This window comes from Acinonyx jubatus, chromosome C1, assembly GCF_027475565.1.
Source record: "Acinonyx jubatus isolate Ajub_Pintada_27869175 chromosome C1, VMU_Ajub_asm_v1.0, whole genome shotgun sequence".
In the NCBI taxonomy this organism is placed as follows: domain Eukaryota; kingdom Metazoa; phylum Chordata; class Mammalia; order Carnivora; family Felidae; genus Acinonyx; species Acinonyx jubatus.
The window spans coordinates 216,088,541-216,107,102 of record NC_069381.1 but is presented as its reverse complement, the minus strand read 5'-3'; the positions used below and the strand labels follow the sequence as shown (position 1 = coordinate 216,107,102).

At 61.5% G+C, this 18,562-nt stretch overlaps 1 protein-coding gene across 8 annotated transcripts in view; it reads left to right on the top strand.

Annotated features, from left to right (window-relative positions):
- HDAC4 (histone deacetylase 4) overlaps window positions 1-18,562 on the top strand; it is a 289,488-nt gene that overhangs the window by 224,215 nt on the left and 46,711 nt on the right. For 6 of the 8 annotated variants that reach the window (XM_053216030.1, XM_053216034.1, XM_053216027.1 and 3 more), the window contains 7 exons: window positions 855-971; window positions 1,063-1,261; window positions 7,210-7,430; window positions 10,389-10,646; window positions 12,430-12,616; window positions 15,691-15,824; window positions 18,203-18,323. In XM_053216030.1, the coding sequence (XP_053072005.1) occupies window positions 855-971; window positions 1,063-1,261; window positions 7,210-7,430; window positions 10,389-10,646; window positions 12,430-12,616; window positions 15,691-15,824; window positions 18,203-18,323 (1,237 nt within the window). The remainder of the gene's footprint in view (window positions 1-854; window positions 972-1,062; window positions 1,262-7,209; window positions 7,431-10,388; window positions 10,647-12,429; window positions 12,617-15,690; window positions 15,825-18,202; window positions 18,324-18,562) is intronic. The other 2 variants (XM_053216029.1, XM_053216028.1) reach the window with 2 other exon arrangements.

The window sequence follows — 18,562 nt, the reverse complement described above, 5'->3', positions numbered from 1 at the left end:
AAAGAGTGCACCGCTTGATAAACCTGCCCAGCAGCGTGTTTCTGTTCCTCGGGGCCAAGAGAGTATTCTCTTTTTAAAAATCTTTGCCAACTTGATAGGTGTTTAAACGTGTTTTTTGATTACTGATGGTTTTGTGTAATTTTTTCAGGAGTTCTCCCGTAATACTGGTTCTTTGTCATTTGCCTTTGACGAGCACTTTTGCTAATTATTATTTGATTATTTGAGCTCTTTACATAGTTACCTTTCTCTGTCCTACATGTTGCCCATATTGCCGTGACCATCATTTATTATTTGCCTTTTCTGGGAGGGGATTTTTTTTTAGGGGAGAGGGGCGGAGAAAGGGAGAGAGAGAGAGAGAATCTTCAGCAGGCTCAGCATGGAGCACGACGCGGGGCTCGATCTCACAACCGTGCGACCATGACCTGAGCTGAAATCAAGAGTCTGATGCTCAACCGACTGAGCCACCCAGACGCCCAAAAGGGATTTTTTTTTTTTAATCAATATCTTCTCTGGTCTCTGCCTCTGATGTTATATTTAAAATGACATCCCCAACCAAGAACGTATTCTATAGCACGTTATCTTAGATTTTCCTGATAGTCTACGATGATTAAACAATGTGAATAAAAACGAGAGCGTCATGGATTGTGAATCCATGTTTCGGGGCTTGTGACCTGCTTTGAAATTCTGTGCCACCTCTGTGCTGTAACCTGTCACTGTGTTTCCGTACTGTAGCGTCTCGGGACTCCGCGTGGCCTGCCCTGAGGCGCTCTCAGCTGTCGTTTCTCGTGGTGTCTGTGGCCCACGCTTGTCGCTGGCAGACTGCGTGTGACGGCCGCCCTGTGTTCTGTCCGCAGACCAGCTTGGCCCACAGGCTCGTGACGCGAGAAGGTTCCGTGGCCCCGCTGCCCCTCTACACGTCACCGTCCTTGCCCAACATCACGCTGGGACTGCCCGCCGCTGGCCCTTCCGCTGTGAGTAGGCGTCGGCGGGCCTGCGTGGCCAGCGGGGGCGGGGGGCCGTCACGGGCCCTCGGCCCCGGGCGTCACAGCTGTACCTCTCCAGGGGACGGCAGGTCCGCAGGAGGCCGACAGGCTCGCTCTCCCCGCCCTCCATCAGCGGATCTCCCTCTTTCCGGGCACGCACCTCACCCCCTACCTGGGCACGGCGCCCTTGGAGCGGGACGGTGGCGCTTCGCACAGCCCGCTGCTACAGCACGTGGTCTTACTGGAGCAGCCGCCTACGCAGACGCCCCTCGTCACAGGTGAGCGCGGTCGGCTCGGGGCCCAGCGGGGAGGCCCGTCCGCACCCCCGAATTTCCAGCCACGGCCTCTCCCGTGTTAAGGCGTGGGAGCCGATAAACCGAGTCTCACTTACAAAGTGAGGTAGACAGAGTAAAAGCCGGTGTCGCGGAGACCTTCTGGAAGCTTCTCCAGAGAGACGGCTTCTCCCGCCCGCTTTTTCATCTGGGTCAAGATGAGGGGGGACGACCCTGGTAGATCGTCAGTTCCCATTCGTGGCGGAAACGTCTGTCGTGTGCCCCGCGTAAGGGACGCTCACACTTAGGAATAAGTCAGGAAACGGGGCCGGAGGTTTGCACGGCAACTGTTCCTTTGGGAGGGACGAAGGTGTGGGGTCTGCTGCGGAACAGGGAAGTACCTGCTGTTCGTCTGCAGCACCCAGCCTCACGCTCGGCTCCCTGGAGGTGTGCTGATTTGTTGGCGGTTGGGATCTAACATGACCTCCTTGACGCTTTGGTGGGAAGTGCAGGTGCGAGCAGGTCAGAGTCCCGACCTGTGGCCACGCGGGCCGCGGGCAGGTGAATGTCTTTTGTGCCCACCGGTCTCTCTCCAGCACTTGGTCCTGAAGAGCCGTGGGGCCGGTCTGGGCGTGAGGGGCCCATCCTGCCCTCTGTGTGTGTCCGTGTGGACGGCGGGCTTCCGTCTGTGTGTGTGTATGTGTCTGTCTTTCTGTCTGGGCCCCCCGGTGCTTGAATTCGGGGTCACCGCCCTCTTCAGAGTTGAGGGGGAGTAGAAGCATCACTGGGCATCTCCCCGCCTTTCAGATGATGGGTCATGAGCACAGGGGCTCAAGGGTTCCGTCTGAAATCGCATCTGAGTCTGTGCGACACCCAAAGTCCGGGCCCGGGGTCAAGAGCAGTGAAGGATGCCTGAGTTTCTGTCCTATATCGTTTATGTAAACCTACAGCCGACCCGCCTTGTGACCCCCGGTCCCCGAGCGTCTGCTCGTCACCCACCGTTAAAGAGCATTTTTCGGGCACATCCCTGAACTTCCTGTGAAGTAACGTTTTTTGTTTTTAAGTAGGCCCCATGCCCAGGGTGGGCTTGAACTCAGGACCCTGGGATCAAGAGTCGGCCACTCTACTGACTGTGGGGAGTAGCCTTTTCCCACAGGACTTGAATGACACTCTTAGGTAAATCTCACCGCTCTGATAAACTTGCTGAACCTTACTCCTTCGTGATTGGCCACGTTGCTGCTTCTGCCCTTCGTGTGTGATCCGGTGGCCCTTTCTGTGACAGCAGCTGCCGACGGCTTGCCTGTGGCAGTGAGACTGGCTGGGGCACGACTTGTGGTCCAGCACCTGTTAGCACTGCCCTCCCCGCCCCCGAACCTGCAGGCCCCTCCCGGCCCCCGGACACCGGCTGCAGGTGCTGGAGGCAGGGCCGTGGCCCAGAGCACAGGCTGTCTCGTCTCTGTCTCATCCCAGCTCAGTGACCTGGGAAGTCTTCCCTCGTGCCGTGCCTCGGTATCCCCGTATGTGAAACAGGGGTAACGCGAGTGTCTGCCTTGCTGAGTTTCTTCGGGGTTAAGTGAGGTGTGTGTTAGTGCAGGATGGGCCTGACACTGGTGAGCCCCCTTCAGGTGTTAGTTGTGTGGTCGTGGCGGTTACTTCCCAGTTCTTCCCAGTTCTCGTGGCCCCTCCCAACCCCCTCCCCGTGAACTTGGCCCCGATTCGGGTCTCTGGGATCACCCTCCAAGCTCCACCCCTGCCTGGGTTTCCTGCCCCTCAGGGCCTGAGAAGCCCTCTCCGCCCAGAGCACTGCCGTCCTGAGCTGGAGCACTGGCCGCGTGTGGCCCCTGATGTTTAAAGTGGACGTTAAGACCCAGAAGCAAAGTACCCGTCTGGTTTCTCCGTCCCACGTGGGACATGGTGGGTGCCCGTGTAGCTGGTGGCTGTCGGGGCACGTGAGCGTGGCCTATCAGGTGGTGCCGGCCGGCCGTGACGGCCTGGCTGCCAGCGGGCCCAGGAGCGAGCCCTCTCCTTCTGGTGTGGTGCACAGGGGTGTGGCTCCCTCTTCGCCAGAGGGGGCCGCCCTTTCCCCGGCAGGCCCGGCTCCCAAGCCGGCTGTCCTGAGGCCTGGTCCCGACCTGGGCCCTGCCCCCGCCAGACGTGGCCCTTCCCCCTCCCGTGTGCTCCGCTGAGCTTCGCTTCGGTTTCGCTCCCCTCCTGCTCACCTTCCCTCGCGGAGGACAATCTGCACATCTGCGGCCCCGCCCCGCTCTCCCGGCCCCTGTACGGGGGCAGTGCGCTGCAGGCCCGTGGTAAATGTCTCTGGGGGCAAAGCGAGGGACACTCGGGGTTTCTGAGGTGGCTTGTGTCTGAGCAGGATCAGGGACAGTCCCTAGGTTCACCTGCCAGCGGCCCTGCTCTTCCGTGAGTGCTCGTGGGCAGATGGACACACGGACAGAACGGCTGAGCCAGAATAGCTGTGTCTCACGAACACTGGAAACAGAGGCCGCAGATGCAGAGGGGTGAGGGGGGACGGGCGCCAGGGCCGTGTCCCTCCCCGAGCGGGTCCGTGGGATGTCCCACCACCGTGTGGCACTCACCTTGCTCCCCACTGGCCCAGGAGTTGTCCAGCCGAATCTTCTCCTGAGAAGAGTGACGCGCCCTCATACGCTCCCAGAGGTTGGGTCTCTGAGCGACCACCCGAGGCAGCGGGTGGGAAGAGAACCATCATCTCGAGGCGAGAAGGACACTTGTGTTGTCCAGGCCTCCTGCTGTGTGGCCGGAAGGCACAGCTTTCAGCCCAGCGTCTCCCCTGGGCTGGTCCTCCGTAGTCGGTCTGGACGCTCAGCCTTGCAGCAGGGAGGGCGTAGGGAAGGCTTCCTGGAGAAGTGGCATCATTGCTGAGGCCTTAGGTGAGGGTCTCGGGAGAAGGACAGGTGGAGGGAGCGGGTGTTGCACCTGGTGGATGTGGGGTCATTCTGGCCTTCAGGTCACTCGCTGGGGCTGCCCCCCACGGGCTGGCGGAACTGGCCGTCTGCCCGTGGCTGTGCTTCTGAGCACGGGGACGGCAGCTGGCTTCCGCAGCAGTGATGGCACGCTCCCCTTGGTACCTGACCTCTCCCAGGAGGCGCGTGGGGCTGCCGCGCCTGGGGACTGGCCCGCGATTCCCAACCCTGGCCAGGCCCCCAGAGCTCCAGCGAAGCTGACAGGTCCAGGTGGGCCCCTGCTCTGCAGGGATTTTCTTGCAGCGCTCAGGCTGTGCCGACGTGCAGCCTGGCACGCCCCTGGCGAGAACTTAGCCTTGTCTGGCTGTCACTTGGAGGGCCTTAAAGAGTCCCACCCTGGCGCATGGGGCAGTAGGATGCCCCATACGGATTTCTAAGGGCACAGGCCATACTCACCAGTGTGAATTCGCCTACTTTACCCGAGCCCCGCAGCACCAAGGCCAGCACCTCAGATCTGGGTCCGGAGCGCCAGGACCCAGACTCTTCGCCTGTTTCCCTCTTGACCCCCACGCTGGCTGGGGCATGTGGACGTGGTGCCTTTGTTTGCAAACTCGCCAACCTGGATGGCCGAGCGAATGCCGGGGATTCCCACGTGATCACCGTTGTGCGGTTGTGCGGTCCTGCGTGGGCTTCCGGTCGCGCCCCCCCCCCCCCCCCCCGGTCCCTCTCTCAGGACCAACATGAGGGGCAGGCGGGTGTCGTCCGTGTCCTGGAGCCCCGACAGACTTGCGCCAGCCCTGTGGGCGGGAAGAGCGAAGCGTCTCCCAGCCCGCCAGGTGCTCAGGGAAGGAGGCCCCCGGCAGCCCGGTCCTCCCTGCCCAGAGCAGGGTCCGCCGGGCGGCACAAGTCGGGCTCTGTCCCTGCACGGTGCCCATCTGGGCACAGCGGGCCTCTGCAGGCAGCTGGGTCACCCAGGACAGAATTGGATCTTCACATGGTGTGTTTTTATGCATAGAAGTCTTTTACGTTGTATATACCGAAAGCCAAATAAGGGTCTATCATCAAAAGCTCTTGTTAATGACCCGAGGTGTCCACTTTAGGTTCTGAATTGGAAACCACCTGACCAGTAATGGGTTTGCCACTCAGAGGTTAGGAGTCCGTTTTCTGAAATGCGACCAGTCCCCGAGTGGGACAGCACTGGAGTTCTGTGCCCCAGGGGGCCCATTGTGAATTTTGGGGTGAGTGGGGTGGGCCCAGAGAGGGTAAGGGTGGGGGCGGGCCAGAACGGGGTCCTCCCGCTGTCTGTCCATGTCCCCATGGGGATAGTGGCCTGTGTCCTCAGGGCAGTGTCCACCCCGTGTGAAGGCTCACATTCATGCACGTTCCTCCTCCTTTGTCAGCCCTGGAAGCTGCTTTCCTTCTGCAGAGCCAAGAGAAGCTTCTGTGCGGAACCTGGGGCGGCCGCCCAGCTGATCGCGGCAGCCCTGCGGTCCCAGTGTCCTGCGGAACCTGAGAAGCAGCTGCTCAGGAAACCCTGTTTTAGCTTCGTGTTTTCCGAGGCGCGACCCTCTTGGTGACTATGTCACCTTTGGTCCCATAAATGCAGCTTCGTATGGCTGGCTTCCAAATTTTCATCCTCGCGACATCTCTGTCAACAGTGGGTGAATTCTGAAACACCTTCTTAGGATGATGGGTTTTTTTTTACCTTTTTTTCTTTTTTTTTTTTTTTTTAGCTCTTCTAGAAACTTGAGAGGGAATCAGTCTAGCGTTTGAGTTACTAACTTTAACTTAGCAGCCAGGCAGATAATGGAATTTAACATAACTTCTCCCAGAAAACAGCGAGCTGGACAGAAGGCGATGGCAGTTTAGGGGGCTGGAGTTGGCTGACTTCTTGAAAAGCTAATCAGGGACAACTTTGCGAGGGTTGAACCTTTTCTTGGTGTCTGCTCTCTCTGCATACAAAATTGTGGTTGTAATTTTGAAATCTCCAGCCCACGAAGGGACAAGGGAAATAGGCTGCAGTGACCCCAGGGGTCTCAGGGACCCCCTGGAGGGGGATGGGCAGGTGTGCCTGCCTGTCGGGGGGCCGGCCACTTGAGCAGTTCCCAGGGCCGTGCTTTTGGGGAGGCGGGCATCTGCTAAGGTCAGGTACGTGCTGTTCCCCCTCAGGCAGGGGACCATGACCCGCGTCAGGTTCAGCCTGAGCCTCGTGGGTTAGTGTGCATCCAGCTCGGGCCGCTGGGGCAGCCCGTTTTCCAGTAGCAGGGAAGGGTTTGTTAGACTTTTGCCCAAAGAACCCCGGAAAGATGGTCAACTACCTAAGCCCACAATTCGCAAAAGAGAAGGTACAGGTGGGTGGAAAGTTTACAGAAGGAAAAAGGTTTGGCATCTGTGTCCCCTGCACAGGGTGCATTTTAAAAGGAGATTCAAATGCACGTTAAAGCAGGATCACATATCCATCCAGATCTTGAACACTCAGTCCAGGTGCAGGTACAGGGGAAGCAGCTGGTGGGCATGGGGGGAGGCAGCACCTTTGCAGAAATTTGTAGAAGATTCTGACCGCAAGCGCCAGGATGGTGACAAGTGTTAACACCCGCTTTGTGAATAAAGTCACCGCTTGAAGAGACCTTTAAAGGATTTGATCCCTCAGGAAGGGATTTTTCCCTCACAGCTTGGTTTCTGGGTCGGTTAGGGGAAGAGCCGTCTCCACGGTCTTCTAGAACGTGCCGGGCCACCGGGACCTCCGCAGCCCTGGTCAGTGTGGCGCAAGCCACTCCGGCGGCCCCGCGATGCCGCTCGGACCGCAACCAGTCGTTGTAGGGCCCGAGCCTGTCCGAGGGGCCGTGGGGCCACTGCCGGGCGGACCGGCCGCTCCGGAACCTGTGACTCGGAACGCCTGCGCACGGCGGCCCCTGCTCACTGAAGCCCACGCCGGCGGCTCACGGCGGCCTGCGCCCCGGGCTTCAGGGTGGAGCACGGGGGGCCCCCGCGTCACCTTCCTACGGTGTCTTTCAGGCCTGGGCGCGCTGCCCCTGCACGCGCAGGCGCTGGTGGGAGCGGACCGCGTGTCCCCGTCCGTGCACAAGCTGCGGCAGCACCGCCCGCTGGGGCGCACGCAGTCGGCCCCGCTGCCCCAGAACGCGCCGGCCCTGCAGCACCTGGTCATCCAGCAGCAGCACCAGCAGTTTCTGGAGAAGCACAAGCAGCAGTTCCAGCAGCAGCTGCACATGAGCAAGGTGGGTCTGCGGGCGCGGCCGGCGGAGCGCATTCGGCGGGGCAGGGGGGGGGGCATATCGCGTCCGCGTGCGGCCCCGAGCTCCCTGGGCGCCCCTCTTCCCGGAGCGGACCCGCCTTTCTGAGCCCCTCGGCACCTGCGCGGGCCTACCCGCCGGGACACCCTGCTCGCGGGGTCTGCGCCCTCGCACAGTCCCGAAGGTCCCTCACAGAGGGGGGTTTGGGCAGGAAATAGGGAAGTTCGGTGTGGTGGTGCTGGTCATCAAAACCGGAAGCAGTCAGCGTCCCGTGAAGACGGCGGCCGCCAGCCGCCTGAATGCAGCCCGTGTGACCCCGCTGCAGGGTTGTGGGGACACGGTCCCCCGGCACCCTGCCCCTGAACGGCCAGATGCCCAGTGCAGGCCGAGCTAAGGCCCCCGTGGGAAACGGGCTGCCCCCCCCCCCCCCCCCCCCGCAACGCAGGGCCAGCCAGCACGCCCTCCCCTGCACAGGAAAGGCACCTACTTACTTCCTGTGGGCGAGACAGGCTGTCAGTCTGTGCTCCCAGCTGTAAACCCCACTTCACGTTCGTCTCCCCAGTGCCACCCGTGGCTTCTTAATTTTATCGTGTCACTGTCTGACTGATAGGGTAGGAGGTGTTAGGAAGACGGGAAACACCTATTCACTCCTGGTACAGTCTTGAAAAGAATGATTGAGAAACTGGGTAATCTCCCTAGACTCTATTCCATGATTGATTATGAGCGTGAACGACGGGTGATTGAAATGTTTGTACAGCGTTCTCCTGGGATCTCGGGGAGCCGCCGACGTCGTCTAGTGCCATCTGGCACCAGTATTTCTGCCTTTCGTCTGGGAGACGCTGTTCCTAAGGGGCTCCTTACCCGAGGGCACGAGGGCCCAGCTTCCCAGCAGCCCTGAGACCTCCCATCCCGCAGCCCTGCTCGGGCTGCGTTGGGGATCGTGGCCGTTTCCTGCGTGATCTACGGCCCGTCCAACCCCTGCCTCCGAGTGCGTTCACCTCACTGACGCCCCCCCCTTAGGGAGAGCAGCCATGCACGGCTGCTCCGGTCTTCCCAGGGTCACTGGCCACGGAACCGAACCGCTGGGCTGCCACGGGAACCAAACGCTGGGCGGCGGAGCCTCTGAGAACAGGAAAGACGCGCCCGGGAGCCAGTTGTGCTCACCTGTTTTGGCCCGAGGTCGGCACATGGTCACCGGTGCTCTGCGGCCGTAGTAGCGTCACTTGTGAGAGCCCGGCACCTCGTGTGCCGTGGTGTCTGGTGAAGGTCCGCCAGGTGAAGGGCCTTTCTGGAGAACGCATGCCGCCGGTGGGTGGCGGAGCCTCGAGCCGTGCAAGCGGCAGCCGCCCCCTGCAGGCCAGCGAGTGTGGGTGTGCCCTCTGGCGGGTCTGGGCCTAGTGACGTGGGAAATGCGGTGGCGGGACGCGCTCTCCCCCCTCTGTGGGGACGGTGCTCCAGGGCACCTGTTGCCCCCCAGCAGGACAGAGGCTTTGCTGGGGGAGGCTGTTCCTGTCGCGGCTTGAGCCCCGTGGTCCCGTGGGTCGGGCTGCGTGCCTCGCCGCGGACTTCCCGCTCACCTCCGCGCTCTCGGCGCTGACCCTGACATCCGGGTCCTCCGTCTGGGCGGTCTGACCAGGGGCACGCCCACTCATCTTCCAGCCCTGGCCTCTCTACCAGTTTGGCTTTTCCCCCGACCCGTAGTCTGGCTTTAGCAAGGGCCCCGCTCCAAATACAGACGTGCGTTTCTTCTCATGCCGTCTGGGGAAGGGGCTCCTGGAGTCCGGAGGGCGTCGCAGGACACAGCTGGTTTGCGTGTCGCTGACAGTGATCGGCCAGCGCGCTGGCTGGTGGGAGCCTCGCCCCCGACGTCGGCTCCACTGTGCCGCCCGCCCACAGCCCGGCTAGCAACCCCAGAGTTGCATTTCGAAGGCGGCGACAGGCCTCTGGCCGCGGCCGTGGCCCAAGGACACTGACCGCACAAGCCCCCTGCATCACGGGGAGTCTGCGGCTGTGGCCACGTGCCTCCCAACTCCCTCCGCGCTGCGGCCTGAGAGGCCGAGGCCGCCTCGGGGGGGGGGGTGGCCTGCGCCCCAGGGGTTGGCAGCACCTCAGGTGCCTGTGCTCCTGCCCCTGCCCAGAGCTCCCCGGGACAACGGGGCCGCTCGATCCGGCCTCCAGGAATCCTTCACGGAGCTGGGCTGTCTCTCGTGAAGCCCAGGATGGCTTGACTCCCCTGGAGGGGCCTGGAGGCCTCTGCTCAGATGCCCTCACTTCCCAAGGAAGTGGAGAAAGCCAGAGAGGGAGTCCAGGACCCTCGCCCCATAAGAGGCGGGTCCACGCTTCACCCCCTAGCTGTGCCCTCTGAGGGCTGTGGGCACGTGGGCCTCGGGGAGCTGCTTGGGAGGGCTGGGCCCTGGGGACAAGCACACGGAACACTGACACTTGCACACAGGCGTCCGCCCAGTCCGACCCTCGTCACACTCACAATGTGGTGGTGTGGGTGGTGAAGCAAGCGGTCTGGGAGGACTTGCGTACAAACGTGCGGTGGCCAAAACGTGTTAGGCATCCTCAAAAACCTCTCCCCTTCTGGAAACCGAGTCGGAGCGTTCTCCACAGCAGCATAGTCAGGGGCTTTGCAGACGGTCACATTTTCTCGGAGCCACGGTGCCAGTCCCCCAGGAGCCTGGCTTGACCGCCGTGACTTTCATACCCCACGTCTCTGCGCTTGGCACACGGGTGCTTGTTAACAAATGCGCACCAGGCGCTGGGCTCTCCTTCCCCGGCCGGCCCGGCGCCCAGGGTGTTGGGGGACAAGCAGTGCCTGCCGGCTCCAGCTCAGGCCCGGCAGCATCCGTCCAGGTCGTCCGTCCCTTTGCTCTGAGACACAGAGCTCATGCTGTCACATCGTCTCCGCGGCCCTCATCCCTTACCTCTGCCTTATAGATTATCCCCAAACAGAGCGAGCCGGCCCGGCAGCCGGAGAGCCATCCCGAGGAGACGGAGGAGGAGCTTCGTGAGCACCAGGCCCTCCTGGAGGAGCCCTACCTGGACCGGCTCTCTGGGCAGAAGGAGGCACACGCTCTGGCCGGCGTCCAAGTGAAGCAGGAGCCCATCGAGAGTGATGACGAGGAGGCGGAGCCCCCGCGGGAGGTAGAGCCGGGCCAGCGCCAGCCCACCGAGCAGGAGCTGCTCTTCAGACAGGTGACTGCGCTGGCGGGGGCCAGGCGGGGTGGGAGTCGACGGACTGGGCAGGCCAGGAGGGACAGGCCAGGCCCTCTTTCCTCAAGGGGCGGCGCCATATGGCCGGCCGTCGGTGGACACAGACGGGCCTCTTCCTCCCGGCCCTTCCCCGGGTGGTGTGGGAGGCGGGTGCAATTTGCTCTCTCTTTACGTTAGCTGTGCCTAGAGATATAGACCGTCTGTCCACGGTGGGCATTTGTGCACCTGTATTCCAACCAAATGCCAGCTTCGGAGTCCCTAGGGATGGTTTTCTTTCAGATCTGTAAACTGTAGGCTCACATAAATCCAAGCGTTAGTAGGATTCAGCATAATCATTGAAGGTGGAGGGGGTTGGAGAGTGATTTATTTTTTTTGTTCTTTTTTAAAATTTTTTTTTTTACTGTTTATTTTTGAGAGAGAGAGAGAGCACAAGTAGGGGAGGGGCAGAGACAGAGGGAGACACAGAATCTGAAGCAGGTTCCGGGCTCCGAGCTGTCAGCACAGAGCCCGACGTGGGGCTCGAACTCACGAACCGTGAGATCAATACCTGAGCCGGAGTCGGACACTTAACCGACTGAGCCACCCAGGCATCCCAAGGGAGATTGATTTCTCAATTGATCAAAAAGGTAGTCAGGGCCTTTGGGGGCCCAAGAGGCAGTGGTGACCAACTTTACAGATCTGGAAAAACAGTGTGACGTAGTTCCAGGCACTGACACACAGGGACCAAACCCACTAGAGACTGATGAGTAAACTGATGAAAGATTTATCAATTTATAGTGAAAAATAAAACTTCCACGCCCACGAAACCACTAGGGCAGCCGGCCAGGGGTGCGCAGGAAGTGGAATCCGATCGTAGCCTTGAGCAGCGGAGCTGTGTCTGGAGCGTGGCGGCTCCCACAGTCCGTGGGGGGCGTGCTGCAGGCAGGCGGCATCTCTCATGCTTTTTCTGTCGCTCCTTCGGAGGGGGTCCCTCTGTGGCTTCTGGGTCCACGTTATCAGCACCCCGGGCACCAAAGCGCTGCCCCACAGAGGCGGTCTGGACGAGGGGGGGGGCTGCCTCTTCTGTTGTGCAGACTCCTGGCATCAGTGAGCCCGGCTGGCCGGCAGTGCCCACACCACGCTGCCCGTTTGGGGCCCTTGTGGTATTGAGCCCTTACCAAAGCCGACTCCTAAAAATACAGTTTTGTGAAAAAGAGGCATTTGTGAAAGTATGTTTAATTGCTTCACCTCCTTTTTCTTCTGGTTATTTTTGCTGGAAGGCAGCCAACGTGGGGTCCTGGGCATTGTCCATCTGGGTCCCCACCCGTCCTCAGAGAGGCACATCCGCCCACCCCTGCTCCCTGACACCAGGTTGGTCGGCCGAGCGCCGGGCACCTGGAACCTGAACAGAACATTTCTTTGCCTCAGTGGAGCCTTTCTGCCCTCGGGCCGGGGTGTGGGACGCCAGGAGGCCGGGGAGCAAACGTGGCAAATGGAAGAGTCAGCCGTTCCACCCTGAGGCGTGCTCTTCTCTCACGTCTCTGGCTGCGCATCAGGGACTCTTGGTCAGAGCAAGAGCACAGTAGACTCGCCCGGGAGGGCTGCCTGCAGGTGGGGACTCCTCGGGCACCAGGCAGCCCGTCCCGGCAGCCGCCCCAGCGAGTTCCTGCATGCGGGTGCCCAGAGCCGTTAGAGAAGAGATCCGTGTAGCCCTTCAGCTGGGGAGGGGGCAGGTGACGTGGGGGCAACAAGAGCCTGTGTCTTCTCCCCCCTCCCCCCCCCCCAGCAAGCCCTCCTACTGGAACAGCAGCGTATCCACCAGCTGAGGAACTACCAGGCGTCCATGGAGGCGGCCGGCATCCCCGTGTCCTTCGGCGGCCACCGGCCTCTGTCCCGGGCGCAGTCGTCCCCGGCGTCTGCCACCTTCCCCATGTCCGTGCAGGAGCCCCCCACCAAACCGAGGTTCACCACAGGTACCGTGCACGGGGGCGTGTGGGTTGGGGCGGCCGACCGGCACCTGCGGGCAAGACTGGGGCGCAGCCAGAGCAGACGCAGGAGGCCCGCCCCGGGCTGTACTGTCCGGAGGGCGAGGGGATACCCCTGACCTGGTCAGATCTGCGCCTGGGCAGAGCCCTGGCTGGGGGACTGGCTGGGTTGGTCACTGAGGCTCCCCACCCCCTTCTCTGATGCTACGGTTTCTCCTGGGTGCCAAAGCCCATCTCCCCTTTGCTGGAGAACCCGCTTCCTCCAGAGACCGCCCACCCACAGGCCACCGTGGCCGGCAGGCCGGGTAGCTTCCCATCCACGGTCAGCAGAGACCGCGACCTCGTGCTTTCTCACCCGCCCTTCTGTGAACCGAAGCTTCAGGTGGGGCCTCGGCTGTGAGGCCCAGGTAGCTTGTGGGTACAGTTGGGACAGCTCAGGCAGCCTCCGGGTCTCGCCTTCTGGATCCAGTTGTCCTCCCTGCCCCACCCCTGCGGGAGCACGGTGACACCTGCCAGCAGGACTGTTTCTGCTTGACCAGCACTGCCCCCTGCAGGCAGGGACGAGGACTGTGTGGCCGGGCAGGCGCCCACCCGGGCCAGAGGCTCTGGGCTCTGAGTCGGGCCCTCCCAAGTAAGGCAACGGGCTGCACCCCGGGCGTCCACGCTGCCCAGCTATGCCCGGCCCGGGACAGAGGGCGGCCAGGATGGCTCTTCACATCCTTCTCGGCTGCTGGTTCTTTCTGGTGACAGACAAAGAGCACAATCCCTAAAAACACAACGGTTTCGTCCTTCAGACAGACCTGTAAGACGTCCTGTCCGCACGCTGTAACATGGAACGTCTGAACGTGCCCAAGTTCTCCTTGTTAAAAGGATACTTTTTATATTCAGAGGAAAATTTCATTAGTACTTATCCAGAGGCCAAGTCATTGCTTTTCAGAAAGAAACCAGGAAACTGCAGAGGGTCACAGATAGAGTCAGCAGGTGACTAAGATGGGCACGTCCCTAAAAGACCCCAGAGACCCCAGTCCCTGTAACCTTGGTGGAAATGTACCCACCGTGGGGGCCAGGGAGGCCCCCGGGACGCCTTTGTGCCTGCACGTCCCCTGCAGTGGCCTGGCCAGTGGCCTCATCTGCCTTACTGCTTTTTGAAAATGTATAAAATAGGACGAGCTCACCGAAAAGAAACAGGAGAGAAACACCGAGAAATTGACAGTTGCCTGGAATCCCACCCCCCAGAGGTAGCCACCCTTAGGATGGGGTTTAAGTCCTCCAGATCTGTGTCTGTGCACAACTGGACGGACACGTTTCCAAAGACGGGACTCGGCTGTCGCCGTGGGCTTGGCAATTCTCCACGCCCTGCCTTGGCGGCATCCCGTGCACGTGGTCCTAGCTCGCCCTCGTGGCGGCAGAGCGTCCTGGCTCCTCGGCTCTGCAGACTCGTGCAGTTTCTCTCTGGATTCCAGGTTCCTATCTGTAAGCGGGAGTGACCTGCGGTCACCTCGAAAGTTCCCGCCATGGGATCAGTAAAGACTAGCCGACTGTTGTGTCGGGATGATGCCACGTTCGTCTTGTTCGTGTACACGCATTCCACACGTGCACGCGCGTGCACACGTATGTATGTATGTTGCCATTACAAACTGCTGAACGCACCCTCTCGGGTACACGTGTCTTGTCCACGTACTTTAACGCGTGGGTGGTGAGCGCGCTTGGTCCCATAGGCCTGTTCTTCGCCAGCTGCTTTTTTTACCAGAAGTCCTCCCTGCCCCACCCAGTCTTGCTGGTATAACCCAGGAATGCTCCAACACGAGGGGACTGACTCCCGTTAGCCTGACTCACGAGAGACAGAGAGGCAGTACTGGGCCCAGTACGTCCTGAGGCCAGGCGTCCAGCTTGGCCCTGTAGAAGGCTCATCCTGCAGCCCTGTTCCTGTGTTTGGTGACGCTGCCTCCGTTCTCCAGCATCAGGAGCATAGAAGTAGCCGTGGGTCTGACAGCACAGCTCGTCTCACGGGGTCCCCACCTTTCTCTGCCTGCGGGAGCGGGTCTTAGCCACACATGCCCCTTCCCAGGCCCCTGCCTGCCCGAGCGGGTCCATTCAGCCAGCCTGACCTTCCGGTTGTGCCCCTGGGAGACCAGGTACGGGGGGACTACAGACAGTGCTGCGGCAGGGGCAGCGGGACACCCCTCCCGGCAGATGTCACGTGGGCCCTGAACCTTCTCCACCCACTGTGGGGGGGGGGGACATAGAGCAGGTGCGCTCAGCACGCCCCTGCCCTCCCCCTTCTCCAGCCCCGTGTCCAGATGCACAGGATACGTCCACCTGCATGAGATTTTCCTGGCCGTGACATCAGTCACTCTGGTCTGGGAGTGTCCCCATCCCGTCTGGGGGCCGGCCGGACGTCGCTCCTCAAGGGCCACCCCATCCCCAAGGCTCCCTGGCGCCCCGCTGTGCCCCCAGGGACGCTGCAGACCAGGCAGTTGGTTACCCGTATTCTGTGTTAATTCTCACCACACGTGCTTGCCCGTGTGTCCGTGTCATCGCACACGTGTCCCAGCCAGTCCGGAGGGTTCTGAGAGTAGGAAACAAGTCTTACCTTTTTTCTGAGCCCCCACAAACCTTGGACGGTCCTCGGAACTGCTTGATAGGCTGCTCCCCGACAAGAGGGACTTGGATTCGGGGCCTAAAGCGTCTTAGTTGGGGGAAAACAGCGCCATCCTGGAACATGAGTGCCACACGGCTTAGGCTTGGGAGCGGGCTGGGGCATCTTTTCTTGTCTTCCTGACTTGCCCCGCCACCCCCCACCCCGGGGACCCCTGGGCATGTGCGGTGAGCCGGCACACAGCCCGTTCCCATTTCTGTGAACCGCACTCGGCCTCCAGTGAACTTGCGGTTTCCAGACAAATCGTCCTAGGAGACGCGGGGCTACGCTGGCCCGGCCGCTCCCAGGGAAGTGGCAGGTTGTCCCGCCGGGTAGCTCTCTGGGTGGGTGGAGGGCGGCCGGCCTGCTGCCAGAGGCCCCCGAGGGCCCCGCTGACCGCGGCCAACTCCGCTCCCGTCCCCAGGCCTCGTGTACGACACGCTGATGCTGAAACACCAGTGTACCTGTGGGAACACCAACAGCCACCCCGAGCACGCGGGGCGGATCCAGAGCATCTGGTCTCGGCTGCAGGAGACGGGCCTCCGGGGCAAATGCGAGGTAAGGCCGCCCCCAGGGCAGCTGCTGAGCTCTGGGCGACAGGTCGCGACAGGCTGGGGGCGCCCATGAGCGTTCCCGCCAGGGCATCAGGCACTGGTGTGTGGGCGGGAAGAGGCTCAGTCTGCTTTCCTGAACACCCAGGTCCTCCCTTGGGGGAGCCTGCCTCTGTCCTGCCTCCTTGTTCCCCTGTCACTTCTGTCCCCTCTATCCCCTTGCCCTTTCTGTCCCTCTATCCCCATCCCTCTCCATCCTTGTCCCCCTGCTCCCTCTACCCCCGCCCCCTCTGTCTCCCCTTTCCCCTCTGTCCCCCTGTCTCCTCTATCCCTGTCTGTCCCCATGTCCCCCGTTTCCTCCGTTCTCCTGTCGCCTAGCCTCCCCTGTGCCCCCTACTGCAGGACAATGGCAGCCGGCCCCCCATATGTCCATCAAGTGGGGACCTATGTCCATCCCGCAAAAGCAAGGACGGGATGCGGGTGGCACGTACTTCCCTGCACAGTGACCCAGGCAAGAGCCCTAGAGCAGGCACGTCAGGGCCGTGGGGGCAGCAGCACCCCCTCTGTGTGTCCATCTGTTCTCCTTCAGAAGCTACAATATTTGGGAATTTAAATTCGTCTGGTGATACAGGATTTTGGGAGGGGAAAGGGGCACGAGAGCCCCACGGTGCCCTCTGGGGAGGACGTGACCCTGCCTGGTTGGGCAGGACGGAGGACGGCACCTGCTCTGGGGTCAGGCTGGAGGCTGCACCACCGGGGGGCAGCAGCGCCCTGGCAGGCACCCCTCCGAGGAGATCTTCCAATGCCCTGGTGTCCTGTTCGGCGTCCCTCATGGGACCAGGGCCCCTGCTCCTCCTTCAAAGGACCGCTCCCCGTGACTGCTCTTTACCCTCTGGCCTCTCCTGGAGGGTCCCCTCAGTCGGGGGCCTCTGGGGGCTTTTCAGATAGAAGATTGCACAGGATCGGTAGGGATAAGACCATGAGACAGAACACGTGGGGAGAATGGGACCCTCGTCTGCCCCGAGGCGGAGTGCTGCCACTTGGTGGCCGGCGGCTGTGGGGCAACCTTGGACCTGTGGACGTGGACACCAGGGAGGAGGGGGTCTGTCAGACGTGGGGTCAGACCTGAGTCAGCAGGATGGCTGGGAGGAGGCCCGTGCGAAACACACAGTGACACGCGGGACGCAGACCCCGGTGTCCCTGACGTGCGGGGACACTGACCTCAGGGTACACCACCTGCTTCACGCAGCCCCGAGGGATATGGCGTCCCTGCCTCCACAGGCTCCCACACAGGCCCCCAGGGCAGAGCGCAGGGCCCAGGTGCTGCACACGGGTGGTGGGTGTCAGCCCTTGACAACAGAGTTTAGAGGGACTGGCAGTGCCCGGACTTCCCAAGGTCCCCGGCCACTTGGAGACCAGAACCTCCTGGTCAGGGCCTCCCGATCCAGTGGACAACTGAGGGAGCCCCAAGGGCCGGGCTCCCCACCCTGTGCTGCCGCGTCGGCCTCTGCTGGGCAGCGAAGGGCGCAGGCTCACGGCCCCGTCCACGCGGGGAGGCCCGGCTGGCAGACGTGCGGCCGCCGGCCTGCACCTGCCCGCTCCGCTCCCTTCATCTCCCGCGTCCACGGCGTCCCTCAGGAAGCTGTCACAGCCAGCAGGAGCAGCCCCAGGCCTGCCTTGCGCTCAGGAGCCCCACCAAGGCCCCCAGGGTCGTGTAGACGCCCGTGGGACTGTCGCCCTCAGAAACGTGAACTTTAATCTCGCTCCATAAACTGCCCTCCTCTTAAAAATTTAAGTAAGCGGAGCTCCTGTAAAGAACAGTGAATTTTATGTTAATTTCTGGGGGAAAACGTGGACATCGCTGTGGAGTCTTGATTTGAGGAATTTCCAGACCAAAGGAAAAGCAGAAGGACAGGCAGGTGATGAGTGAAGGTAGCCGAAGGGCCCAGCGAGGATGGCAGGAAGGGTGTCTTTCTCGTGCAGGGGCCTGGTGCCCCGCCCCCCGCATGGGCGCTAGGGGAGCAGCTCCCACGGCTTGTGGCAAGCCCCACCCCCCATCCCCGACAGGGGCCCCAGCAGTTAGAAGGCAAAGTGGCAATTTGATGCCAAATCATGTGGGTGACAGGGAAGGTTAAAGCGTCGAAGGCTGGAATTATCTTTCTAAACGTTTTCAAAGTTATAATTAACGCGTAAAGCCTCCAAAACATTTTTCAAATATTTTTTAAACGTTGTGTTGGGTGCTGTTTACTTTTTGTTTTGCGAGGACCAAATAACCATGTGCCCGTGCACGTATAAAATTGAGTTTCCTCCGGGGTGACGGTGTTCGTGGAACTGCCTTCTGAAGGCACAGGGAGACGTGCGCATCTGTTCCTTCTGTCCCCGCAGTGCATCCGCGGACGGAAGGCCACCCTGGAGGAGCTGCAGACGGTGCATTCGGAGGCGCACGCCCTGCTCTATGGCACGAACCCCCTCAACAGGCAGAAACTGGACAGTAAGAAACTTCTAGGTATTTCAAGGCCTTCTTTACCTTTACCGCCCGCGCTCGCTGGCCCCGCCCCGTGAGCGCCGCCCACCGGGCGTGCCCTGCGCCTGCGCGGGGCCTGCACCAGGTACTGAGGGGAGGGTGGGCGGAGGCTGCTGGTTTCTTGCCTGGGCCGTGGGTGCTGCGGCCACGGCGGGCGAGAACCGCCGGTCTTGCGGAACGTTCCGTGGCAGGGCGTAGACACTGGCGAAGATCGGGGGATA